A 27,976-nucleotide genomic window follows, 5' to 3' on the forward strand; every position below is an offset into this window, starting at 1 on the left:
GGGGCAGCAAATGAACGGGGTAAGTAAAAAGAATGGTGTGTTAAATAATGATAACTGTTAGGGAGAAGAAAAAGGCAAAGGGGAAGTAAAAGAAAGGAATTTGCAGTTTTAGAGACAGCAGTCAGGAAAGACATCACTGAGAAGGTAAAATTTGAGCAAGTGCTAAAAGAAGTTATGGCTTTTAGTTTCTTTGCCTTGACATGTATGAATTACATCCAGTGGATAATGATGAAGACTAGCAGGAACCCAGGAGGAGCTCAGGGAGGGTGATGCAGGAGGGCATGTGAGGAGAGGAGTGAGTGAGCAAATCTAGTCAAAGTGAGGAGGCTGCAGTCACATTCAGTGAACAGAAGAAAATTCTTCTGGGGCTAGTGTATTTTGAATTTTTTCTTTCTTTTTTCTTTTTTTTTCTTTTGGTATAACCAGTCTAAGAATAAATAGGACATGTAGATATTACGGTTGGGGACTCAGGCCTTGGGTGTAACCCTCACTCACACTCTAAGCTTAGAGCACAAGGAACACTATTGGGGAATTTTTTTTATTATTATTTTCTCCCAGATAGAAAGTCCCCAGATGAGTTTATAAATTTTAGATACGAAGCTTAGGTACCTAAGGGAGCTGATTGCTATTTGAAGTGTCAAAGCAGAATTACATACCAATTCTTTAAAAGCGTTTAAAGATGTGACCTCCAATGGGCTTAATTATCTGTAGTAGGGGTTTGACAATCTTTTTCTGTAAAGATCACATAGAAAATATATCAGGCTTTGTGAGCCATGTGATCTCTGTTACAACTACTCAACTCTCGCTTGGTGGCATGAAAGCAGCCACATATAATTGATAAATTAGTGAGTGTGGCCATATTCCAATAAAACTTTATTTACAAAAACAGCAGGCTGGTTTTGGCTGGCGGGCTAGAGTTTCCCAGCCTGTGAACTATAGCTTATGACTGAAATCAACTAATTCCTAGAAGGGACATTTTGTTCTTATTTACTAAGTCCTCCTGGTTAATTAATTCAAACAATATTTAATAAGCACAGATGAGATGCTAAGCTCTGTGGTAGGCTTGGGACTATTAAGATGACAACACAATCCTTGTCCTCAGAGTTAACCTTCAGGTAGGAAGAACACAAGCAATCCATAAAACACAGAGATTGTGATACTAGAAATAAGTACTAAATGCAATGAATGCCTAGGAGAGAAGGCTTTGTTATCTATCTGGAGGATCAAGGAAAGCTTTATAGAGAAGGTAGTGTTTCAACGGAGGCTTGAAAGTTGAGTAAGAGGGAGCAGGATGCGCCCAGTAGCAATACAACTTTAGCAGCAGGAGCCAAGGCAAATGAGTTTGAGAAAACAGGCTTGTTCAGGGAATTACAAGGCCGGAAGGAGGAAAATGGCAAGAGGTGAAGCCAAGCAGAAGTCAGGGCCAGATTCTGTAGGGCTGTCTCTGTTGGCAATGCAAACTAGATTAGATTTTCCTCCATAGGTGATGGCTAGTCATTCAGGAACTTTGAGCTAGAGAGGAACATGAGAAGATTTGAATTATAGGGAAGATGACTGGAAACAAGTTTCCTAAGGAATTAAAGGGGAGAGCAAGTCAAAGATGTGGGGATGAGAAAAGACTCTGTGCTAAGTAGGATGCTGATTCCAATTTGAACAGACATGGGAGACACTTAGAACCACATAGATGCTGGAGAATAAACTGGATGCAGTGAGGGGAAGAGAAGGAGTAATCTAGCATGACTCTTGAGTTTCTAGTTTCAGCAACTGGGCAGATAGTAACACTAATCACCAAGATGGGGAATGGCAGAGGGAATTAGGTTTGCAGGGGGAGAAGGAAGATCACCTAGTTTTGGACATGGTGAAAATGGTATTTTCTTTTGAAAAAATAGAATTAAAACATTACTAAGTCTGGCAAAACAGAACCTGGCCAATTTATATTTTTCTTGAGCCTTGATTTTCTTCTCTCAATTAAAACGGTTCCAACACAATCAAATAATATATGTTTTTTTCGAGGGCGGAGCAAGATGGCCGAATAGGAACAGCTCCAGTCTCCAACTCCCAGCGCGAGCGACACAGAAGACCGGTGATTTCTGCATTTTCAACTGAGGTACTGGGTTCATCTCACTGGGGAGTGCCGGACAATCGGTGCTGGTCAGCTGCTGCAGCCCGACCAGCGAGAGCTGAAGCAGGGCGAGGCATTGCCTCACCTGGGAAGCGCAAGGGGGAAGGGAATCCCTTTTCCTAGCCAGGGGAACTGAGACACACAACACCTGGAAAATCGGGTAACTCCCACCCCAATACTGCGCTTTAAGCAAACAGGCACACCAGGAGATCATATCCCACACCTGGCCGGGAGGGTCCCACACCCACGGAGCCTCCCTCATTGCTAGCACAGCAGTCTGTGATCTACCGGCAAGGCAGCAGCGAGGCTGGGGGAGGGGCGCCCGCCATTGCTGAGGCTTAAGTAGGTAAACAAAGCTGCTGGGAAGCTCGAACTGGGTGGAGCTCACAGCAGCTCAAGGAAACCTGCCTGTCTCTGTAGACTCCACCTCTGGGGACAGGGCAATAACAAATGCAGCCCAAACCTCTGCAGACGCAAACGACTCTGTCTGACAGCTTTGAAGAGAGCAGTGGATCTCCCAACACGGAGGTTGAGATCTGAGAAGGGACAGACTCCCTGCTCAAGTGGGTCCCTGACCCCTGAGTAGCCTAACTGGGAGACATCCCCCACTAGGGGCAGTCTGACACCCCACACCTCACAGGGTGGAGTACACCCCTGAGAGGAAGCTTCCAAAGCAAGAATCAGACAGGGACACTCGCTGTTCAGAAATATTCTATCTTCTGCAGCCTCTGCTGCTGATACCCAGGCAAACAGGGTCTGGAGTGGACCTCAAGCAATCTCCAACAGACCTACAGCTGAGGGTCCTGACTCTTAGAAGGAAAACTATCAAACAGGAAGGACACCTACACCAAAACCCCATCAGTACATCACCATCATCAAAGACCAGAGGCAGATAAAACCACAAAGATGGGGAAAAAGCAGGGCAGAAAAGCTGGAAATTCAAAAAATAAGAGCGCATCTCCCCCGGCAAAGGAGCGCAGCTCATCACCAGCAACGGATCAAAGCTGGACGGAGAATGACTTTGACGAGATGAGAGAAGAAGGCTTCAGTCCATCAAATTTCTCAGAGCTAAAGGAGGAATTACGTACCCAGCGCAAAGAAACTAAAAATCTTGAAAAAAAAGTGGAAGAATTGATGGCTAGAGTAATTAATGCAGAGAAGGTCATAAACGAAATGAAAGAGATGAAAACCATGACACGAGAAATACGTGACAAATGCACAAGCTTCAGTAACCGACTCGATCAACTGGAAGAAAGAGTATCTGCGATTGAGGATCAAATGAATGAAATGAAGCGAGAAGAGAAACCAAAAGAAAAAAGAAGAAAAAGAAATGAACAAAGCCTGCAAGAAGTATGGGATTATGTAAAAAGACCAAATCTACGTCTGATTGGGGTGCCTGAAAGTGAGGGGGAAAATGGAACCAAGTTGGAAAACACTCTTCAGGATATCATCCAGGAGAACTTCCTCAACCTAGTAGGGCAGGCCAACATTCAAATCCAGGAAATACAGAGAACGCCACAAAGATACTCCTCGAGAAGAGCAACTCCAAGACACATAATTGCCAGATTCACCAAAGTTGAAATGAAGGAAAAAATGTTAAGGGCAGCCAGAGAGAAAGGTCGGGTTACCCACAAAGGGAAGCCCATCAGACTAACAGCAGATCTCTCGGCAGAAACTCTCCAAGCCAGAAGAGAGTGGGGGCCAATATTCAACATTCTTAAAGAAAAGAATTTTCAACCCAGAATTTCATATCCAGCCAAACTAAGTTTCATAAGTGAAGGAGAAATAAAATCCTTTACAGATAAGCAAATGCTTAGAGATTTTGTCACCACCAGGCCTGCCTTACAAGAGACCCTGAAGGAAGCACTAAACATGGAAAGGAACAACCGGTACCAGGCATTGAAAAAACATGCCAAAATGTAAAGACCATCGAGGCTAGGAAGAAACTGCATCAACTAACGAGCAAAATAACCAGTTAATATCATAATGGCAGGATCAAGTTCACACATAACAATCTTAACCTTAAATGTAAATGGACTAAATGCTCCAATTAAAAGACACAGACTAGCAAACTGGATAAAGAGTCAAGACCCATCAGTCTGCTGTATTCAGGAGACCCATCTCACACGCAGAGACATACATAGGCTCAAAATAAAGGGATGGAGGAAGATTTACCAAGCAAATGGAGAACAAAAAAAAGCGGGGGTTGCAATACTAGTCTCTGATAAAACAGACTTTAAACCATCAAAGATCAAAAGAGACAAAGAAGGCCATTACATAATGGTAAAGGGATCAATTCAACAGGAAGAGCTAACTATCCTAAATATATATGCACCCAATACAGGAGCACCCAGATTCATAAAGCAAGTCCTTAGAGACTTACAAAGAGACTTAGACTCCCATACAATAATAATGGGAGATTCAACACTCCACTGCCAACATTAGACAGATCAACGAGACAGAAAGTTAACAAGGATATCCAGGAATTGAACTCATCTCTGCAGCAAGCAGACCTAATAGACATCTATAGAACTCTCCACCCCAAATCAACAGAATATACATTCTTCTCAGCACCACATCGTACTTACTCCAAAATCAACCACGTAATTGGAAGTAAAGCACTCCTCAGCAAATGTACAAGAACAGAAATTATAACAAACTGTCTCTCAGACCACAGTGCAATCAAACTAGAACTCAGGTCTCAGAAACTCAATCAAAACCGCTCAACTACATGGAAACTGAACAACCTGCTCCTGAATGACTACTGGGTACATAACGAAATGAAGGCAGAAATAAAGATGTTCTTTGAAACCAATGAGAACAAAGATACAACATACCAGAATCTCTGGGACACATTTAAAGCAGTGTGTAGAGGGAAATTTATAGCACTAAATGCCCACAAGAGAAAGCAGGAAAGATCTAAAATTGACACTCTAACATCGCAATTAAAAGAACTAGAGAAGCAAGAGCAAACACATTCGAAAGCTAGCAGAAGGCAACAAATAACTAAGATCAGAGCAGAACTGAAGGAGATAGAGACACAAAAAACCCTCCAAAAAATCAATGAATCCAGGAGTTGGTTTTTTGAAAAGATCAACAAAATTGACAGACCACTAGCAAGACTAATAAAGAAGAAAAGAGAGAAGAATCAAATAGACGCAATTAAAAATGATAAAGGGGATATCACCACCGACCCCACAGAAATACAAACTACCATCAGAGAATACTATAAACACCTCTACGCAAATAAACTAGAAAATCTAGAAGAAATGGATAATTTTCTGGACACTTACACTCTTCCAAGACTAAACCAGGAAGAAGTTGAATCCCTGAATAGACCAATAGCAGGCTCTGAAATTGAGGCAATAATTAAGAGCCTACCAACCAAAAAAAGTCCAGGACCAGATGGATTCACAGCTGAATTCTACCAGAGGTACAAGGAGGAGCTGGTACCATTCCTTCTGAAACTATTCCAATCAATAGAAAAAGAGGGAATCCTCCCTAACTCATTTTATGAGGCCAACATCATCCTGATACCAAAGCCTGGCAGAGACACAACAAAAAAAGAGAATTTTAGACCAATATCTCTGATGAACATTGATGCAAAAATCCTCAATAAAATACTGGCAAACCGGATTCAGCAACACATCAAAAAGCTTATCCACCATGATCAAGTGGGCTTCATCCCTGGGATGCAAGGCTGGTTCAACATTCGCAAATCAATAAACATAATCCAGCATATAAACAGAACCAAAGACAAGAACCACATGATTATCTCAATAGATGCAGAAAAGGCTTTTGACAAAATTCAACAGCCCTTCATGCTAAAAACGCTCAATAAATTCGGCATTGATGGAACGTACCTCAAAATAATAAGAGCTATTTATGACAAACCCACAGCCAATATCATACTGAATGGGCAAAAACTGGAAAAATTCCCTTTGAAAACTGGCACAAGACAGGGATGCCCTCTCTCACCACTCCTATTCAACATAGTGTTGGAGGTTCTGGCTAGGGCAATCAGGCAAGAGAAAGAAATCAAGGGTATTCAGTTAGGAAAAGAAGAAGTCAAATTGTCCCTGTTTGCAGATGACATGATTGTATATTTAGAAAACCCCATTGTCTCAGCCCAAAATCTCCTTAAGCTGATAAGCAACTTCAGCAAAGTGTCAGGATACAAAATTAATGTGCAAAAATCACAAGCATTCTTATACACCAGTAACAGACAAACAGAGAGCCAAATCAGGAATGAACTTCCATTCACAATTGCTTCAAAGAGAATAAAATACCTAGGAATCCAACTTACAAGGGATGTAAAGGACCTCTTCAAGGAGAACTACAAACCACTGCTCAGTGAAATAAAAGAGGACACAAACAAATGGAAGAACATACCATGCTCATGGATAGGAAGAATCAATATCGTGAAAATGGCCATACTGCCCAAGGTAATTTATAGATTCAATGCCATCCCCATCAAGCTACCAATGAGTTTCTTCACAGAATTGGAAAAAAACTGCTTTAAAGTTCATATGGAACCAAAAAAGAGCCCGCATCTCCAAGGCAATCCTAAGTCAAAAGAACAACGCTGGAGGCATCACGCTACCTGACTTCAAACTATACTACAAGGCTACAGTAACCAAAACAGCATGGTACTGGTACCAAAACAGAGATATAGACCAATGGAACAGAACAGAGTCCTCAGAATAAATACCACACATCTACAGCCATCTGATCTTTGACAAACCTGAGAGAAACAAGAAATGGGGAAAGGATTCCCTATTTAATAAATGGTGCTGGGAAAATTGGCTAGCCATAAGTAGAAAGCTGAAACTGGATCCTTTCCTTACTCCTTATACGAAAATTAATTCAAGATGGATTAGAGACTTAAATGTTAGACCTAATACCATAAAAATCCTAGAGGAAAACCTAGGTAGTACCATTCAGGACATAGGCATGGGCAAAGACTTCATGTCTAAAACACCAAAAGCAACGGCAGCAAAAGCCAAAATTGACAAATGGGATCTCATTAAACTAAAGAGCTTCTGCACAGCAAAAGAAACTACCATCAGAGTGAACAGGCAACCTACAGAATGGGAGAAAATTTTTGCAATCTACTCATCTGACAAAGGGCTAATATTCAGAACCTACAAAGAACTCAAACAAATTTACAAGAAAAAAACAAACAACCCCATCAAAAAGTGGGCAAAGGATATGAACAGACATTTCTCAAAAGAAGACATTCATACAGCCAACAGACACATGAAAAAATGCTCATCATCACTGGCCATCGGAGAAATGCAAATCAAAACCACAATGAGATACCATCTCACAGCAGTTAGAATGGCGATCATTAAAAAGTCAGGAAACAACAGGTGCTGGAGAGGATGTGGAGAAATAGGAACACTTTTACACTGTTGGTGGGATTGTAAACTAGTTCAACCATTATGGAAAACAGTATGGCGATTCCTCAAGGATCTAGAACTTGATGTACCATATGACCCAGCCATCCCATTACTGGGTATATACCCAAAGGATTATAAATTATGCTGCTATAAAGACACATGCACACGTATGTTTATTGCAGCACTATTCACAATAGCAAAGACTTGGAATCAACCCAAATGTCCATCAGTGACAGATTGGATTAAGAAAATGTGGCACATATACACCATGGAATACTATGCAGCCATCAAAAAGGATGAGTTTGTGTCCTTTGTAGGGACATGGATGCAGCTGGAAACCATCATTCTTAGCAAACTATCACAAGAACAGAAAACCAAACACCGCATGTTCTCACTCATAGGTGGGAACTGAACAATGAGATCACTTGGACTCAGGAAGGGGAACATCACACACCGGGGCCTATCATGGGGAGGGGAGAGGGGGGAGGGATTGCATTGGGAGTTATACCTGATGTAAATGACGAGTTGATGGGTGCAGCACACCAACATGGCACAAGTATACATATGTAACAAACCTGCACGTTATGCACATGTACCCTACAACTTAAAGTATAATAATAATAAATAAATCAAAAAAATATATATATATATATGTTTTTTTCAAACTGTTTACAAATGACTACACTTAGCATAATAAAAAGTGAGGTGGGATGCTTCAAGTTTACTTTAGTTCCTTATATATTGCAGCCCATGGTTCTTAACTTCTTGGATTTTTAAACTTCTTTGGTATATTTGGAATTGTTAACCAAAAGAGAGATCTGAGGTTATTTTATTATGGCAGACCCAGTTGACCAAGACAATCTCCGTATTTTTTGTTTCCTTATTTTTACTTTTTAAATTTCTGTGGTTCATAGTAGGTTTATATATTTATGGGGTACATGATTTCAAATTTGTTTAGATTTTATAAATGTAGATGAAATTGAAATTCACCCAATGTCTCTGGATAGACTAAAGACCTTGGCAGTTGTAAAAATATCTTTCTATTCTAGTGTACTATGTGACAGCATTAATAAAGGGCAGCAATATGACAAAACGATATAGGATAATGGTCCTTGGTGGGGTAATGTTGCCCCCAGTGAGCATTTAGCAATGTCTGGAGACATTTTTGGTTGTTATAACTGGGGCAGCGTTTGATAGTGGCAGCTAGAAGACAGAGGCTAGGGATGCTGCTAAGCACCTTGTAATGCACAGGACTACTGCCCAAAATCAAAAACTATCTGGATCAAAATGTCTATAGTGCAGAGGTTGAGAAACCTTGGTTTAGCATAAATAAGTCTGCTGTTAAGCCCAAATTACATAGCATCTCCATAAAATGATGGTGCTGGGAAATATTAACAATTATTTATATATTTTATCATAAAAATATGCACTATATATTCATATATATATCATGCATTACTATGTGTATTTTATATGTATTTTTCTACATATTGTACACATAAACAAAATCATAGGGCTTATTTTAAGCTAGTTTTAAGAGGCACAAATGCTACAAATCTAATTAAAAGAAGCAAACCAAAAAAAGTTTGAAAACAATAGAGTCTTGATTAACTGGAGAACAACCCACCAAAAGTGTTAACTAAAGAGATTTCCTTCCCACCAGAAGTATATGTCTCTATGTTTAGAAAAAAAGAAGCAAAAGACAAACTAAAACCCAAGCAATACAATATCTATGCTTTATTCAGAAAGTCATTCTTTTGAGCTAAGTTGCATTTTTACAAACAGACTTGATTTTCCCATGAAATAAAATTGAAATAATTTTGGTTTTGTTCTACACCACATTGTTTTCTTACATCCTTGGGGCTAGTCTCTAATTGCAGCATCTCTTTAATCTCATCCAACTGTAAACTCCCCAAGGCCAAACAAGGGGTGAGGCAGGGCTGTTCAAAATGTCGTTTGTGGACCCAAGGCATCAGAAACACCTGGGCAGATGATCATTGTTAAACATGTAGGCTCCTTGGGCTGTAAGGTAGATTTAGAGAATTAGAGTCACAAGGAATAGGTCCCAAGCACCTCCATTATAAAGCAGCATCCCCAGATGAGTCTTACTTTTTGCATAATAAAGGTTGAGTCTCACTGGTATGGTGGTGAAGACTTGGATTCAAATAGAAGGCAGCTCTTTGGTAAGATTCAGAAAATCTCTGATCATCGGTTTTCTCATTAATAAGATGGAGAAAAAACAAGACTTAACATTCAGTTTGTAGGGATAATATCAGACAATACAAATGAATTTCTTGTGGAAGGCTTATAATCTCCCACAAGACCTGAATAAATGGAAATTTAAGTTATAATTAATATTAATCATCACCACTCTAAATTTGCATCCCCATCTGATGTGGTTAGGATGTTTGTCCCCTCCAAATCTCATGTTGAAATATAATCACTAATGTTGGAGGTGGGGCCTGGTGGGAGGTGTTTGGGTCATGAGGGTGGATCCCTCATGAATGTCTTGGTGCTGTCCTTGCAATAGTGAATTCTTGCTCCGAGTTCATGTGAGATATGGTTGTTTAAAAGAGCATGGCACTTCTTCCCTCTCTCTCTTGCTTCTGCTCTTACCATGTGACAGGCTGCCTCCCTGTTGCCTTCCATCCTGAGTAAAAGTTACCTGAGGCCATTATTAGAAGCTGAGCAGATGACACCACCATGCTTCCTGTACAGCCTGCAGAACTGTGAACCAATTAAACCTCTTTTCCTTTCTTTATAAATTACCCAGTCTCAGGTATTTTTATGGTGATACAAGAAGGACCTAGCACAGCATCTTAACTTGGAAGTTTTAGAGACACCAAAAACTCTTAAGAAATGTGTGCTGAATTACACAGCAAGTTTTACAAGGTGATAAGAGGTAGAGAAGGAGGTAGCGCAGGGTGAGGGGAATAGGAGTGCTGCATGAGCTACCAGGAAAGCCTTACAGAGAACATGATTTTTGCACCAACCCTTAAGGAGGTGAGGGAATGAGCCAGGCGGGTTTCGGAAGCCCAGTAGCCCAGGCAGAGACTGGTTGACATAGGTATAGCATAGCATGGTGGCTAAAAGCAAGGGGTGGCAAGCTGGGCTGCCTGAGTTTGAGTCCCAGTTTTACCACTTACTAGCCAGCCATGTGGCTTTTTAGCAAGCTACTTACACTCCCCATGCCCCAATTTCCTCATCTATGAAACGGGGATGATGATAGGGATTTTGCTGATACAAGCTGACTAGCCCAGGAGCCAAGGACTGCCTACTTATTGTTTTCATAAATCAAGTTTTATTGATTTATGAAAACTACAGCCACACTCATTCATTGTTATTGTCTATGGCAGCCTACAGGCCACAATTGCAGAGTTGAGTTGTTGCAACAGAGAATGCACAGTCCACGAAGCTGCCCTTCCGCAAAGGGCCATTAACCATCTGGCCCTTTATGGAAAAAGTTTGCTGACCCCTGGACTGGACTAAAAGTAAAGGCACATCTATGATTAGGATCTGCCTTTTGCCATCACCATTTTCCTCCTCTCCTAAGATTTTGTCTCTGAGAAACATCCCAGAGAGCCTGTAAAAAAAAAAAAAAAAATCACACAACATAACAATGATTTAGCATATTTTAAAATATGCAAATGCTAGCATGAAATAGAAGTGGTTATCTGCAAATGACCTGTTCACCTGGGTTACTGATAAACTAAAGAAGTAGAAATGAACATTGTCAAACCCAGGGCTGGGCTAACACCATCTAAAAAAACAAATGTCACTTACATCTTGTTTCCAGTGGAAAGAACCTTTCCAATGGTTAGCATAGAGGGGACATACTGGAAATCCTCAAGGGCAAAAACGTCAGAGCAAAAGGTCAATTTCATTTCTGTGTAGTCCCAGTTGAATTGTGGACTTTTCTAATTGGCCATCAATTTAATTCTTAGTTCTAAGCTCTCTTGAGTCTTGGATGGGAGGAAGGTAAGACAGCCTGCACAAATCTCAGGGTTGCAGAAAGTGGAAACACTGGCATGAATTTGAAACTTCTCAATGACAGGGCCAGCAGCTAATGGTTCTACTTGTCTTTCTCTAATTAAATTTAGTTCACTGAAATTAGAACGACCTCCAGAGATAGCTTAGACCTTGAAGATGCTGCTCACATTTATAGATGGTCCACTCTCTGCTAGTTACTGTTCTAGGCCTTTTATTTATATTATCTCATTTAATTCTTACAACAACCTAAGGACTATGTTACCATAATTATTCCCATATTTCAGATGAAGAAACTGAGGCACAGAACTTAAGCAACTTGCCAAGAGCACACACCAATTAAGTGGCAGAGTTAGGATTTGAAGCCAGGCTTTAGGTTCTGGAATTTAGACTCATAACCACTATATGTATTTCATAACATTTCATGATAAATCAATTCAAACCTCTAACTTTACAAATGAGCAAAGCAGCTGCAGTGGCATAATGGGATCTGGGACATCAGGGTCATGTTCCCCTCTTTCCACCACCAAGCCCTTTCATTATGAGACATACCCTTATAATAATGAAAGCCAGACAGTGTTTAAAAATTCAGAGGCTTAAAGTTTCCTCTTTTGTAAAAGACAGTACAAGCACATCAGATTTATTATTAGCCTTATATAATATCCAAACTGTTCCCCCAAACCCATATTTATCACAGCCACAGCAACTAAAATGTTGCACCCATATTCAAGAAGCTAAGAGGGAAAGAAAACCACCCTTTCAGACTTCAAAATAGCCTGTGCCAGAATCTTTTACAGAAATCAGCCCAATTATGCTGTTCTGTTAATCACAACACAATCCTTTCTGCTTGAGTTTGCTCATTTCAAGCTGCCACAACATCATTAATCTAAAAATAAGGTTCTCATAAATCCATATCGACACAGACAGTTTTTAGCTGTCACACATCTCAGACACTGATCAATCCAGTTTTCTTCCTAAATCACAAGATGGATGTGAAAGAATCACAAAATTTTATTACAATTGTTTTCTGAAAAAGAAGTGTAAATGTAGATATTTATATTGCTTACCCATAAATTATAATCAGCTACGTCTTTGCTGTCCTCCCTAATCTAACTGAACTAAGCTTGGAGTAGGAAGTTGAGTCTGTTTTTAAAAAATTATTTTTTTGGTAAAAAATGCATCCTGAAATGGCAGATCATATCGAATGTCTGAGAAATGGCCTAGCTGGCATAGCTGTGACTCCCACGATACCTTTTGTTGCCAAAGACCTCCGCTACTGTGAATCTTGGGACCAAAAATATGCAGTCTTTTCATCGGATCATTGAGAAGTTCCTGTCCTTTCAGAACGAAGACAGGCTGTGTCCCTGAGTAAGTGCACAAATGAGTGAGTGCGTTTGTGTGTGTGTGTGTGTGTGTGTGTGTGTGTGAGAGAGAGAGAGAGAGAGAGAGAGAGAGAGAGAGAGAGAGAGTTGGGGAGGAGGAAAGAGGGGAGGGAAGGGACAAAAAGAATGAGAAATTGAAACTGGATTTCCTGTTTCTTATTTTAATAAGACCATTTTGAAGAAATATACTCGAGTTAGAAAAGGATTGCTCTAAAAAAATCCTCTTTTCCACAGGCATCTACAAATGGTAATTGAATTGTAACTGTGCAAACTGTCCTTATTAGGAATCAACCAAAGAATGTTGGAAGCCACTAGTGAAACCCCTGAGAGCAAGATAAAGCACATAGGATGCATTCTTTGTTTAGGACAAATTCTCAGTTCTTAAATTATGTTTTAAAACTACTGACTCCATTTTTCTAACACTAGCCACACACATTAAAAAGAAAAAGTTTTCATTCTCTTTTACACCGAAGCATAACACATGCTCTGTATTTTATCCTCTTTGTGGGACAGCAGTCCTTGAGAAGTTATTCATTTCCTGAACCGAGGGTGTGGAGGTCAGAGTGAATATGCCCACATGGCCATATCTAAGAGGGTTCAGCTTAGGGTGGGGGTTGGGGGTGGCATCCATGAAGAGCACAGGGAAAAGGGAAGATTAATTCCAATCGTGAATTACCTTGATCTCCATGTATTCCACATGGCACTGAACCAAATACAACTCGAAAAGACATATTTGTTTCCCAGTCAATAGGAAGTTATAGTTCTCTCATGGGTCTCAAGTGAATTCCAACAAAAGAATCATTGTGATTATAATTGACAAACCAGGAAATGATTTCATGGAAGATCTTACTGATTCAAAATTAAGGACTTGGTATGCTTTTACCAGGATTCTGTGAAGCTAATCATGTAAGCCACATGTTGGCAACATAGCCTCTGCTGCTGCTGCTGCTGCGGAAGGAATTTTAAAGCAGTAAAATATTCCAGGTGGTTTTATTTACTAGAATGATTAAACTTAAACAGAGATTCAGAGTAAAATCTACCTGTTACTGCACATACCTCCACCACCACTACCCCAAAAACTCTGAGGTTGAAAATACACATTATTCCAGTAGACAGTCAATATGGCTCATACTGGATACTCATCAATGGAAGTTACATCCTCATTTAAAGATATCTAACATCTTAATATATTATTTCACATGAAATTAATATATAATTCATTTTTTATTATTAGGCAAATGAGCCTTTAGTTTATGAATAGATGACAGCAACATGTAGTTCTGACTGAGCACTTACTAAGTGTCAGGCATTGTTTTAGGCATTTTATGGGTACTGACTTATCTAACCCTCAAAATAATTCTTAGCAGTAGGCTACATTATTATGCTCATATTACAGATGAGGAAACAGAAGCTCAGAGGAGTTAAGTAACTTGCCCAAAGATTCACAGCTCATAAGTAATGCGGTTGTCATCCCAACCACTATGAGCTTACAAATTAACTGGAAGACAAAGCCACAGTTCAGAGTCAGTACTAATAGGAGCCATGTTATAAGTATCTAATAAGGAAGGGACAGTGATGAAATAAGAATAATTATCTAAGACTAGAGTGGTCTGTTAAATCAATTATTTGATGGAGACATACACTGTCAGGTCAATAAATGTTTCATAAGAAGGTGACTATTTAAGTGAATAATCTCAAATAATCTCGAGAGACAACATCTTGTGAAATTCCTAGTCTGTTTTAAGAGTGGAAGCAAGGTAGGCCTTGAGAGGAAATGCAGAAATAATGGAGAAGGTGTGTATATTTGTTATTCTTTGGAAAATGCATTCAAATCAGGAAAACAAAACATAAAGATAAGGAATCCTTTTTAAGATTTAAATAAAAACTTTTTAAGTAAAACCAGTAAGAGACCAAATAGCCACCGAAAGAGCCTTGGAAATAAATATCAGGAAGCAATTAAAAGGTTCAAGCTGTGGAAGAGTTTTGCTAATCACAAAAATAGCTGAGAGCACAATAGTCATTTTTTCCCATTTAACCCTCCATAGCTAAGCATACCAAGAAACAATTTACAGCCTCAGAATCTATGCCATTAAGCATTAATTCTACCTTCTTCTTGGCTCTTATTCTGGATTATTTCTGTTTATATCACTGGTGATATTTTGCACATTTAAGGCAAAAATATCATAGAATCACTGTCAAACTTTTTGAGTGAACACATTTCTGATTATAGCACTCTTTTGCCTAAAACCCTTTGATGTATCCTCATTAGCTCCAGGACAAAGTCCAAATTCCTTAGCCTGGTATTCATTGCCGTGTGCATTTACTTAGATGGAATAAAATCAAATAGCCACTACATAATAGTGAATAATAACAGTAGAAGTTTACCGAGCATGTATTAGGTGCTAAGCACTTTATGTGTGCCATGCATTCACTGCCTCTAACAATTTCATTTTATAGAGGAAGTGATGGAGGCACAGAAATGGATGGCACACAGAGAGGAAAACACTGACTGTTCATGAAGGCCATAGCCCCCTTTTCATGGACATTCAGCTAGTGTACATTTCCCAGCCTCTCTTGCAGTTAATAGTGGTCATATGACTGGAGTCTAGCTAATGGAATGTCAGAGGAAGTGACAAGCTTCATTTCTAGCCCCAGTCCATACAAACCTGGAGACAGCATCCAGGCAACCTGCATAGCCATGTGTGGCAGTCCCAGGAGTGGATCACATTTTTCAGTGTTCTTTGCCTAGTGTAGTCCCCTGCCCTTCAAGCCTGCCTGGCTCTATGATTTACTTTAACCAACTGGATGTGGCAGAAGGGGATGCCAAGCCCATTCTGGGCCTGAGACATAAGAAGGCATGGAAACTTCTGTTTTTGCATTCATAGGACCCTTGAGCCCCCACGTCATAGGTGTAGCCACTATGTTGAAAAGACCATGTGGAGAGGTGACATAGCTAGTGTGAAAGGTTTAGTTGCCCCAATGTCTCAACCTAAATCCAGCCTACCCTACCTCCAGCTGAATGAAAGGAAGCAGCAGCCTAGGTTCAGAATCATTGCTTGGAGCACAGCTGTCCCACCAATTGTGGCCAATCTAACAGTATGAATGACAAATAGACTTATGTTGTGAGATTTGGGGATGTATCTGATGTAGCAGCTGACCTCACTTTCCTGAATTTCCCATATGAATACAGATAATAAATCTAAGCAGCCTGATCTGGAGCCCTTGCGCTTGAAACTCCTCCTATACTTCCCACTGAATGACATCACGACTCATTTCTTCCCTTCCTACATTCTCACTTGGAAAGAGAGTAGTTGATCAACTGGATGGTAAAGTAAAAATTGCTCTTTATACATTGTTTTGCTGAGCATGTAGAAAGTCTTTAATGTAAGACAAATATATTTCTAATGACATCCTTCAGATTTTCAATAATATATAGCCAATGGTTAGAAATAATCATTTATCTGTCAGAATCATGACTGAATCTAATGGCACAGTGAAATTTCATTTAGATTACATTCATTACTGATAAACCTTCCATTGGTCCTGGTAACCTTTTTTGAGTGTGTAGCATAGAGTTCACATGTAAGGTCTTAATATTTTCTTAAGACTGTATATAAAAATGCAAATTGTGAGGGACATTTTAGTTCATCTGCTGCCTTACAGTGCTCAGTGAAAAATGTGGTGCCATCAGTTTAACCATCAGACTCTATACTTGTATTGCTCAGAACTTCCAGGGGCTAGGTGATAAGCCAAAGTATATTCTCTCATTGCTGCCATTTGCACTTCCTTAACTGTGGCTGTCCATCCTTTTCCCATTCCTAGCACCCTGACCTTCATCTAATTGCTAGCGTCCTTCTGATGCTACTGTGACCTATTTGCATGGAGAGAATGTTTTGGATCCTTCAGATCTAAACTCTACCATCAAAGCAAATCTAGCAACTGGTAAGCTATTTAAGACCATGAATCTGAAACAGTCAAAACCACAATAAAGAATAACTAAAATTTACTGAGTGCTTATTGTCTCCATGAATACTCGCTATCCTCTAGGAAGCAGGTACTAGAATTATCCCCATTTTGCAGACAAGAAAATTGAAACAAAGGGAGCGTAAAGAGCTTGCTAGAAGTCACACAACTGGGAAGTAAGGAGTTGGCACTCAAACCCAGGCAGTCTGTTTTCAAATGCAATAATTTTAACTTGTAGGCAATATCACAGCATGCCAGCAACGTTTTCTTTATTCACTCCCTTGGAAGACCTACATACAAAGTAAGTATGACACAGAGCATCCAACAGAGACTGGAAGGCCTCTCTGCAACTGGGAGAATTCTGGTAAAAACATGGAGGACAGCTCAGGGCTCAAAGCCCTGTGGAATTGAGACACAGAAATATGCAGAAATAGACACAGGGCACCAGGATGAAACAGAGAAAAGAAAGCCAACAGATGGGGCAATGACCTCCAGGAGTAAGGAGAGGGACAGGTATTTCATTTAAAGAAAAAGGAACAGCCATGTTAGAAAACCTCCTGGATGCCAAATCCTTTACAAGTAGAACTAGCCACTCTCAGTTTTGGGTAGGGGTGTAACACCATGAAAGAGGTGTTTTAGGAAAGATGAATGAGGCCGAATGGTGCAGAACTGATAGGAAGGGGATAAAGAGAGGAAGCAAACATTGAGTCTACAATGTAACTGGTAAAGGGAGGCCCCACGTGTGGAATGAACTGGTAAGAAGTGAGTCTAGGCAGCAATAAAACAAGATGACGCTAGGAATTCTTTCTTTATCAGATTTCCTCTCTTTTTCCAATAAATATGAATCCCCAGAAAATTAAGCCCAAGATTATAGCTGGAGAAATACCTTTGAGTACAGAGTGTGAAATTTGCATCTCATTTTAGGTGCCCAGGAGGGTTGACCTAGAGAAAAGCATTTTATCTTGATTCTCATGGAGAAATCTGGATATCGCTTGTTCTAGCACACTGCAGAGAATGGTACGTATTTTGTAGCTGCTCTTTCTACTCATGTAGTGAGGAACACTGAGTTACAAGGTTGGATGCTTCAGATTTCTTGCAATAAGAAGGAAACTCAGATAAGAGGGCACTCATTATAGATGAGATGTCATGTGAACTCTTTGTAGGGCAGGTTATTTATTCTGTTATGGGTATATTCACTGCTCATTAAACATGGAATGGATTTCAGAGCAAGATTACCTAAAAGATACAGGGATGCTGAAGTACTGTCACCTCAAACTGAAGAACCCAATCCCAAGTCAGATATTTACAAATCAGCAGGATATAAAACAAGCCTTAAGGATAGATGAATATCATATTAGGAGTTTGAAAACTCTTAGGTCAAACAAGCTAGGCAAAATAAAAAATGCCAAAGTGAATTCCTTTCCACTTTCTCATTTCAATGCTATATTTGGTGACATTGTGTTTCATCAATTGCACTTTGGCACTTTGCAAAAGTCTCTTCTCAGTGGGGTTCTTCTCTAATGAGAAAGGAAAATAATTTCCTCAAAATTGCATGAGACTTCATAAACATATTAAGTTAATAAATTAATTTTGGATATCATCAAATATATAGAATCAGTTGCTCCTAATCTGTTGCCTAAAATGTGAGCTGCGGACAATGAGCCTCTCAGTTTTCCTATAAGATAATTTATCTTATTAAACTCTTTTAATAAGTAATTCAAAATCAGCACGAACTGTTGTACCACTTCATTCTAAGTGGGGCAAAGCAAGTTATGCATTTTTAGTTGCAGTCTGGTAGTTAACTCATCTAAACCTTGTAGAGTAAATGAGCAAGCAAGCTGCTTTAAATAAAAATACATGCAGCTACATTTCTAGGCTGCAGAAAAAGTCTAGCATTAATGATATTTTCAGAATCATCTTCCAAAGCAAAATTACCTCAGACATAAGTGGTGGTACATTTTAGAATAAATGTATTCTCTAAGGATCAACAGTTCTCTAAGCTCATTGCACGTTAGAATTACTTGCTGTAGTTTTCAAAAATTTGTATGACCATGTCCCTCTCCCCAAGAACAGCACAGTCCAACAGCATTTTCTATAATAATGGACATTTTTGTTAACAGTACTAACTGCTAAGGTGGCCACTAGCCACCCGTGGCTAATGAGCACTAGAGATACGGCCAGAGAAACTGAATATTGAATTGGTGATTGTATTTAATGTTAATTGATTCAAATTTAAATTACCACAGGTGGATAGTGGCTACTGTATTGGACAGCACAGGTATAGATCAAGTTAATTAGACTGTCTGGGGTTGGGGCTCAGGCAATGATATATTTATAAAGCTTTCCCCAAAATTCTAAGGTGCAGTCCAGGTTGAGAACCATTGCAATGACCAGGGCTTAATGAAACTATCAGGGAAGACAAATTCCTTGAACTTTTTCTAGGATCCATAACTTTTCTACAAATTCCACTAAGAATTTGTCATGTACCTTTGCTTCCCTCCCTCCTGCCTCCACTCCTCACTTCTTGTACCCTTCCACATACTCATGTGATGACTGAACTCTCCATATGTTCCTTCATTGACTGATTTTGCCAGATTTCTCCCACACCAAGAGCATAATGTGCCCTCATCTCAAAGCTCAGATTCTCTTTTTTCCTTTCTCTTCCACTAGCAGTGGAAAGAAAACTTAACAATGCTACCAATTAAGAAATTAAGTCTCCAAGCACATACATCCATAATTTAAAATTGTTTTTCACGTGCACAAGCTTGATTCAGATGTCACTTTCCACAAGCTCTGCCATAGATGTGATGGGGAATATTTTAAACAGTAGCACAGTTAAGCAGCTTTCATCTTAGCTGTTCATTTTGCCACTGTTTTGTTCAAATGGGATGCAGTGTTATAGCACAGTGGTTACAGGGAGGACTCTCCTTCAGGCTGCCTGTGTTTGAATTCAAGTTCAGCATATAACTAGCCATGTGAGTATCCAACCCTTTCAAGCCTCAATTACCTGCTCTGTAAAGTGAGATAAAATAGTCCTGTAGGGAGGAGACAGCTATGCATCTAACACTTAAGATAAATGAACGTGTCACATGCACTCCTAGACCCAGGTTTTGACTGCTTTCCCCCTACACCCCTCCCCACACCTCACCATGTTTTTGGTAAATAAAGCAAATAGCAGGGCCAACTTTTGAAGGAGAAAGTCATGAAATCCCTAAAATCACATTCCAAGTATTTGATAAATTAATATAGCAATATAAAGACCATTTTGAAAACAGTTACCAAAAAATCAATTACATGGTAATCTGATTTTTAAAAAATATTGAACATTTTTATTTTAGTGAGTCTTCATTTTTCTTTACTTCCATGCCACCAGTTAATATTAATAGGATGGACAAGAAAAGGCATGCTATAAACATAGCTACATTTTATTTCATTTGTTAAAAAAAAAAAGGCAGGCTCAGAATTCCAGAATTCAGTGATATGAACATAAAGAACATGATGTCCAATGTTCAAGTACATAATCGCTTTGTTGACCTTTTGGTAATTTTAACTGTTGTACCCTAACAACATGCTCCCATGTCATTTTCACTCATGGGCATTACTGGTTCGTGCATGTTCACATTTTCTACACTGAGTTTTGCTGCTTCTTTCTTGTTAAGTATCCATTTATGGGTAGATTTTTTTTTAATGTAAGAAACTACAAAATTACAACCCATTAGCAACATAAAAATTTGTAGTCACCACAACTATTAATTAGTGGTGCACAGTAAGGATTATTCATCAGTGACTCACAGCACAGATAAAATAAGCTGAGAGCTATGTCCTGGATCTAAATCCAAAAGATTTAGATATGTGGGGAATGACTAACATCTCTTGTGCATATAATGTGTACCCATTATTATTCCAGTCCCTTATTGTGTACTCATGGTTTTAATCATTAAACAATCTGAAAATGTGAAGTTTATTAATATGCCCATTTTATAGATGAAGAAATCAAAGCACAGGGCAGTGAAGTAACTTGTCCAAGGAAACATATTAAAAGTGGCATGGCTGAAATTCAAACTCAGGGACCTTAGTCCTGAGTTTGTGGTCTTAACCACTATCCTATGCTACTTTTCTGCACCTTGCTCTCCTACTCAAGAAAATTCATCAAAATAACTGTATGAGGTGGTTCTAGGCTCACCTCTAATTCTCTCTCATATAGTTTTCTTATAAAGATTCTAAAGTTTGTAACTTAATTATTATAGGTAATAAATTACTTCTAACACATTGACTGAGGCATGCATGCCTTGATCTTGAGGTGGTAACTGTTGACTTAAAGCAGGGTCAGCAAAGGACAGCCTGAGGCCTATTGTTGTAATCAAATTTCATTGGAAAACAACCACACCCACTCATTTACCTATTGTCTGTGGCTGCTTTTCCGATACAACAGCAAAGTTGAGTAGTTGCAACAGAGACAGTATGATCCACAACACCTAAAATGTTTCCTATCTAATTCTTTACAGAAAAAGTTTGCTGACCCCAGATCTGGACCCACTGAAAACAAATCACCAGACATATGACATAGGGGACAACAATGTTCACAGTTCATGGTGAAGCATTTCACTATTTCAAACAGCAAAGGAACTACATGTTTTTTTCTGTTTCTTTTTAAAATTAATTTTAAGTTCCAGGGTACATATGCAGGATGTGCAGGTTTGTTACATAGGTAAACATGTGCCATGGTGGTTTGCTGCACCTATCAACCCATCACCTAGGTATTAAGTCCAGCATGTATTAGCTATTTATCCTGATGCTCTCCCTCCCTCAACCCCACCACCTGATAGGCCCCAGTGTGTGTTGCTCCCCTTCCTGTGTCCAGGAACCACATGTTTTTAAAACTATCATTGTGACATCTCTGTATGTATGAGCAGATGGGTCCACAGAGATCACTCAATATCTTATTTTCTTTTATGCACATAATGAGAAAAAGCTCAGGGAAAAAAAGTGAAATCAATACCATGGATTTTAGTATTTGGTATGAGCTACTTCTTAGGTATCAGCATTTCTTCCAAGTATTCTTGAAAGAAAAGATATTCACACTAGAGTGATGCCTATCAAATCCACTACGGCCAGCCTGAGAAACTTGTAATTAAAAACTACAAACGTTATACATTTATCTCCATATTAAATAGATTTAACTATCTCTACATCTATTATATTTAATGTATTTAAAGTAATATATGTATCTCTTGACTATTATATATTTATTATATGATGAATTATATATGTAACATATTTACATCTTATATAGACAAATATTTATAATAGGTATGTGATAATACACAGTGGGTAAAGGGTATATATGCAAATGCATCTTGCTTTAAGTAAACCAATTATATGAAAATAGACACAATAAAATTAGGGGCAATGATTCTGTGGTTCAAATACATCAGTATGGGTTCCCTGCAATGACCCAGGAAAACTGAAGCAAAATCATTTTTAACATTACTTCCTATGTCTCTCCTACTGACACTCAGAAAGTCACCAGTTTCTGTGGATCCCACCTCATTAAAAACTGTCCTTTCCTTTAACACTTCCTCTCTGAGGAATGTCCACCAGCACTTCCACACTCTCGTAGGCTCTTTCTCCCTACAAAGCAAAACTCATCTTGTCCCTTCCCTTCTGAAAACCATCACCGAGGCTCCTAGCTTTCCAGATGAAATTCTCAACTCTGAGGTGAAAACACAAGATCGCTCAAGATCTGGTCACTGCTTAGCTCTTGGGCTTCACCAAGCCTCACTTACTTCACATCCCTTAATTTCAGCCACATGGAAGAGCCCAAAGGACTTCATGGTGAGGGTGAGGGGTGCTCTCAGCCCAAATGCTTTCTCCATGCCTTCCTACTCACCCTGTAATGCTTACTGAGCATCACCTCCTCTGAGAAGCCCTGTTGTCCCCCTACAGGGACATTACAAATTAACCATCACATTAACAAGAAAAGCATACCATCTAAAACACAAACAAGTTTACTATGGACCTATAAGGAACACTGAAACATGACCTAAGGAAATTCACCTTGTGTTTGTAAAAGAAGGCAAATCTGCTTCTTTCAAGTTTCCAAATGACCTAGACACTTGAGATGTCTAGACAATCACTTGTGATGTCTCATTGAGGGAGGAAAGAGGAGGGGTGGGAATGTTTAAATGTCAGCTATTTTTCCAGAAAACTCTAACATCGCAGATACGTCCCTCCTACGTAATCATCACACTCATCTCCCTGCTACCCTGCCCCATCTCAGCTATTTTCTTGACTCTTATTTAAACATTGGAAAGCTATTTGATTATCTATATTTGTGCCTTTTCTCCCTGGCTAGACTGTACGTTCTGGAAGAATAGAAACAGCACTAACCTTTTGTGCTTTTGTATATTTGCTGGTTGAAAGAAAATTTGAGGGAGAGTAGCAATTCTGTCTATACAGAAAATCATTTCTGTCTATTAGCATGGAAACAAGACCAGCAGGGAATATTTATATTTAGGACATTTATTTTAAAGTAGCTAAAATCACTTCCAGTAAAAATGCAAAAAAAAAAAAAAAATCTTGCCTCCTGATTTTTAGTATTAAGAGACAAACATGTAAAAGGGAAAATTGAAAAGGGAGAAACCAACATGAAGAATGACACTAAATGCAGGTATGAGGCGAAAACAAGCCATCTGCACTTACTGGTTCACATCTGATTTTCTAGTTGCCACTTTTCAGATTTATTTTTCAAAAATGTTTTCTCCTCAATATACGGCTTTTAAAATGATAAATTACACAGTGTTTCACAGACCTGGGTAAATACTTTTGCTCTGATGTATAGAAAATCATGCTTCCTCTGAGCAATGAAACATATTGAAACTTATGTTTCCAAAAATAAATTATGGTAAAATAATAGAAGAGCTTGGACATAAAAGTCACATACCATAAAAGTTACCATTTTAAAGTGTGCAATTCTGTGTTTCTATTTAGTATATTCGTAGATATGTATAACCATCATCACTGATTCCAAAACATTTTTATCACCCCAAAAGGAAAGCCCATACCCAGTCACTCCCCATTCCCCTCTCACCCCAGCCCCTGGGAACCACTAATCTACTTTCTGTTTCTATGGTTTTACATGTTTTTGATATTTCATATAAAAGTAGAATCATATAATATGTGGGCTTTTTGTGTCTGGTTTCTTTCACTTAGCATGTTTTTGGAGTTCATCCATGTTGTAGCATGTGTCATTACTTCATTTTTATGGCAGGATAATATTCACTGTATAGATATACTAAATTTTTCATGTCCATTCTTCAGTTGATGGGCATTTGGGTTGTTTCCACATTTTGACTGCTATGAATAAAGCTGCTGTGAATATTCGTACACACTTTGTGTGAACATAGGTTTTCACTGATCTTGGGTATATACCTAGAAGTAGAATTGCTGGATCATATGGTAACTATGTAGCCAAAAACAAAAACAGAAAACGTAGACAAATAGCAAGATTCAAACATTTATTTTAGTGCAAAACCTGTTTTCCACTAAATTCCATTCACATGAGATATCAACAATTACAAGAAAACTCATGCAATGTTTCCACTTCATACAGATCAGCCATCAGAGCTTTTGCCAAGCTGTGATAAGGAACATAATCCTTCAGTTTCTTTCGCTTTTTACAGTCTGATGAATATGAGTGGCTTGAAAAATTTAGAGGTTTCTAGTGTTCTTTTTTTTTTTTTAAATGAGCCCTGTAATGGCTATACCACAAAGAGTAGCTTAACCAATTTAATCATTTATGTTTATATTTTAACTCTAAAGACTAATTGTTGATATCCAGCATGACAATTTTACATGTTAAAGTACAGCTCAGACTCTAGTTCCTTTCAGGGAGATATTCTTGCCTATATCAGAAGAGAAGCTAAAAAGAAAATGCTACACAAAATAATTCAATAGGCTTGCTTTAATTACTCTTGTCCTCTCTGATTTTATTGCTTACTGGGTGAGGAAAAGCCAGAAGAACTTAATACCTCTTACAGGATAGTCATTGCACATTTCATGAGTTGCTAGGGTCAAAAGCAGATGAACAAATGCTGAACTTCTTCCTGGCTCTACAGAACACGACCCCACACCCTCCAGGGTTGAGAAATGGAAGAAGCTACTAGGATAGGTAGTGCAGAATAATGTCCCTCACCCCTCAGGTTTCCACACCCCGATTTCTGGAACCTGGAAATGTGTTACCTTACATGGCAAAAGGGACTTTGCCCATGTGATTAAGTTAATAACCTTGAGAGGGGGACAGAAGTCTAGATTACCCAGGTGAGCCCAATGTAACCACACAGGCCCTTAAATTAGGACAACCTTTTTCAGCAGAATTCAGAATTTGAAGGAGATGTGACTATAGAGGAATGATCTAAGAGATGTAACATTGCTGGCCTTGAAGCTGGAGGAAGGGGAGCATGAGCTAAGGAGTGTGGGTAGTTTTAGAGTCTCCAGAAGAAATGCAGCTCTGTCAACACCTTGATTTTCGTCCAGTGCAACCTGTGTCAGATTTCTAACCTACAGCACTTTAAGATAATAAATGTGTATTGTTTTATGGCACTAAATTTATGGTAATTTGTCACAGCCATGATAACAGACTAATTCAAAAGAAATCAGAATATTTTTATGCCTGCAAGGGACACATAAATTATTTAATGCAGGATTTGCCAGGCTGTTCCATAATCAAATATATTTGAAAAAGTTGTGCATGGTAGCGTCACCTTAAGTAGTCACAATAAACAATAACTAAGAATAATAGAGAAGTCCTGCAGAGGGGAAATTATAACTCAGAGTACCTCCTAAATACACTTGCTATAATCTCACCTCCTTTTATTTTTTATTTTTTAAATTTTCAGAACATCTCTCCATATCGCTCGAATTTCCCAGAATATAGTTGGGACATCTAAGCAGATGGTTCTAATTCCATCTGCTTAGAACCTGAGGCACAATGGGAAGAAGTGACAAGCCAAGGTGCAGCTTGGCAACACAAAGACATAACCCTGGCCTCATACTCTCCATCTGGAGTCCCATCCAGGATGCCACTCTGTCTTGCTTTATTTGCATCACAGATAATGGCAATAACAAAGGGATGCAGCCACAGTGTGTTTCTTAAGGTCCAGACCTAGCTTAATATGATGACTTGTTTTTCTATTGCCAGAATTTATGAAAGTTAGATCTTTGGTGGGAGAAGAGGGTATCAGGTAAAAATCAACCCAACAAAGCTCCTAACAGACAAATTTTTCTACTCAATAATATCAAAAATAATACAGCTGCTTTAGCATTGAATATATTTTATTATTTAAAATACAAGCATTCAATACACTATTGAAAGTTTACTAACTTCATATTAACAAGAGTAATACAATAAAATATTTCCCCACAGTGATTTATCCTGTTTCTAAAAATGCCTAATTGTGCTGCCAAAGTCTATTTTCCACAAATTCTAGTTTCCAAATGTTAATTTGAGAAGGAACAGAAAGAGACAACTAAATGCCATTTTCTTCCTTCATAGCACTTAATGTTTTCTCCACATTTCCATTTCCCACTGCCTGTTCCAAGAGCTATGAGCCCCTTGTCCTTTGATGTTTTTCAGATATGCATTATCCTCATCCTTTTTCCAGGATACACAACAGAACCCTTTTTTCCACCCCTCAATTTTTTATAATAATAATAAAGATTATGACTAATAAACCTAACAACTTTGAACACTTATTTTTTGCTAAAGACTATGCCAAGTGCATCACATTAAGAATCTCATTTAATCTCAACAACAACCAATTCAGGTAAATATTACTATTAATATCTGTATTTTACAGATGAGCCAAATGAGGCAGAGAACTTAGGTACTTTGTCCTAGGTCACATGAAAAGTGGCTGGGCCAGCATCTGAACATAATATGATTTAGAGCTGGGGTCTTCTATAAGCACTAGCTCAATAGTCCTCTACTGGGGTGATTCTGCCCCTCAAGGGACATTTGGCATTGCCTGGAGACATTTTTGGTTGTCACAACTGAGGAGGAAAGTGCTGGTTGTGATGGGTGGAGTCCAGGGATGCTTCTCAACATCCTACAGTGCACAGAACGGCCCCCACAGCAAAGAATGATCCCACCCTAAATGTCAATAGTTCCAAGGTTAGGAAACACTGCTCTAATCTAATGTCTCCTAATGTCAGGGCATTCTGAATAGGACATTTTTTGGTAAGACATGCAAGTGACTCTCACCTCCAGGTTAGAATCTTCTTTCTCTACCTGGGAAAGGAGGTTATCTCAATCTGGAGTGGATGGTACTTAGAGCCACAGAGTCCATTTGCTGTATATTATCATAGCATCAATTTACTCAAAAGTTTAAGCTGGCATCCTGGGACACTAGGTCATTTTATCTTTTTGTCCCTCAGTGGATACATGAAAGAGGCACTAGCTCACCAGAGCGTGACTGAAAAGAGCCAGAAGATTCTGGTTTTTGTTAGTCTTGCCTTGTAGTCAAGAAGACACAATAACAGTGTCTGTGTCACAGATAATGGTACTAGCAAAGGGATGTATCCACAATAGGTTACTTGAGGTCCAGACCTAGCCTAAAAGTCAAAATATTTAGGCCAGGCATGGTGGCTCACATCTGGAATCCCAGCACTTTTGGAGCTGAGATGGGAGGATCGCTTGAACCCAGGATTTCGAGGCTGCAGTCAGACATGATTGTACCACTGCACTCCAGTCTGGGTGACAGAGCAAGACCCTGTCTCAAAAAAAAAAAAAAAAAAAAAGAGTCAATTTTTTTTTTCATAGCAGTTCTGCCATACCTACTCAAAATGTAATTGTGAATACCATTTGACCCAGCAATTCTAATATCTACTTTATAGAAATACTTGCAAAATGTGCAAGATACATTCGCAAAGACATTCACTTCAGCATAATTTCTGATAGCAAAAAAAACCCAGTCACCAATAAAAATAATGGAAATGTGAGCATATGTTCACCAAAATATGTGTGTTGGAATGTTCATAGCAGCATTATTCAAAACAGCCCCAAACTGTAAATTATCCAAATGTTCATGAAAGTAGACTGAATAAATTGTGGTATATCACAT

At 38.9% G+C, this 27,976-nt stretch overlaps 1 protein-coding gene and 1 long non-coding RNA gene across 5 annotated transcripts in view; one reads left to right on the forward strand and one right to left on the reverse strand.

The window, feature by feature from the left end:
- Positions 1 to 27,976, reverse strand: part of ARHGAP6 (Rho GTPase activating protein 6) — a 546,930-nt gene that overhangs the window by 127,670 nt on the left and 391,284 nt on the right. Inside the window, exon 1 of one of the 4 annotated variants that reach the window (XM_077989701.1) lies at positions 12,763 to 12,913. The exons of the other annotated variants lie outside the window; for them this stretch is intronic. Coding sequence (XP_077845827.1) covers positions 12,763 to 12,825 — 63 coding nt within the window. The 5' untranslated portion in view covers positions 12,826 to 12,913. Of the gene's footprint in view, positions 1 to 12,762; positions 12,914 to 27,976 lie in introns of those variants that run through there. 4 annotated transcript variants of the gene reach the window in all.
- LOC144338852 (uncharacterized) lies at positions 16,083 to 17,877 on the forward strand. The gene is made up of 3 exons (XR_013413242.1): positions 16,083 to 16,219; positions 16,716 to 16,835; positions 17,781 to 17,877. It is a non-coding gene; the product is annotated as an uncharacterized LOC144338852 (long non-coding RNA).

This window comes from Macaca mulatta, chromosome X, assembly GCF_049350105.2.
Source record: "Macaca mulatta isolate MMU2019108-1 chromosome X, T2T-MMU8v2.0, whole genome shotgun sequence".
Taxonomy (NCBI): domain Eukaryota; kingdom Metazoa; phylum Chordata; class Mammalia; order Primates; family Cercopithecidae; genus Macaca; species Macaca mulatta.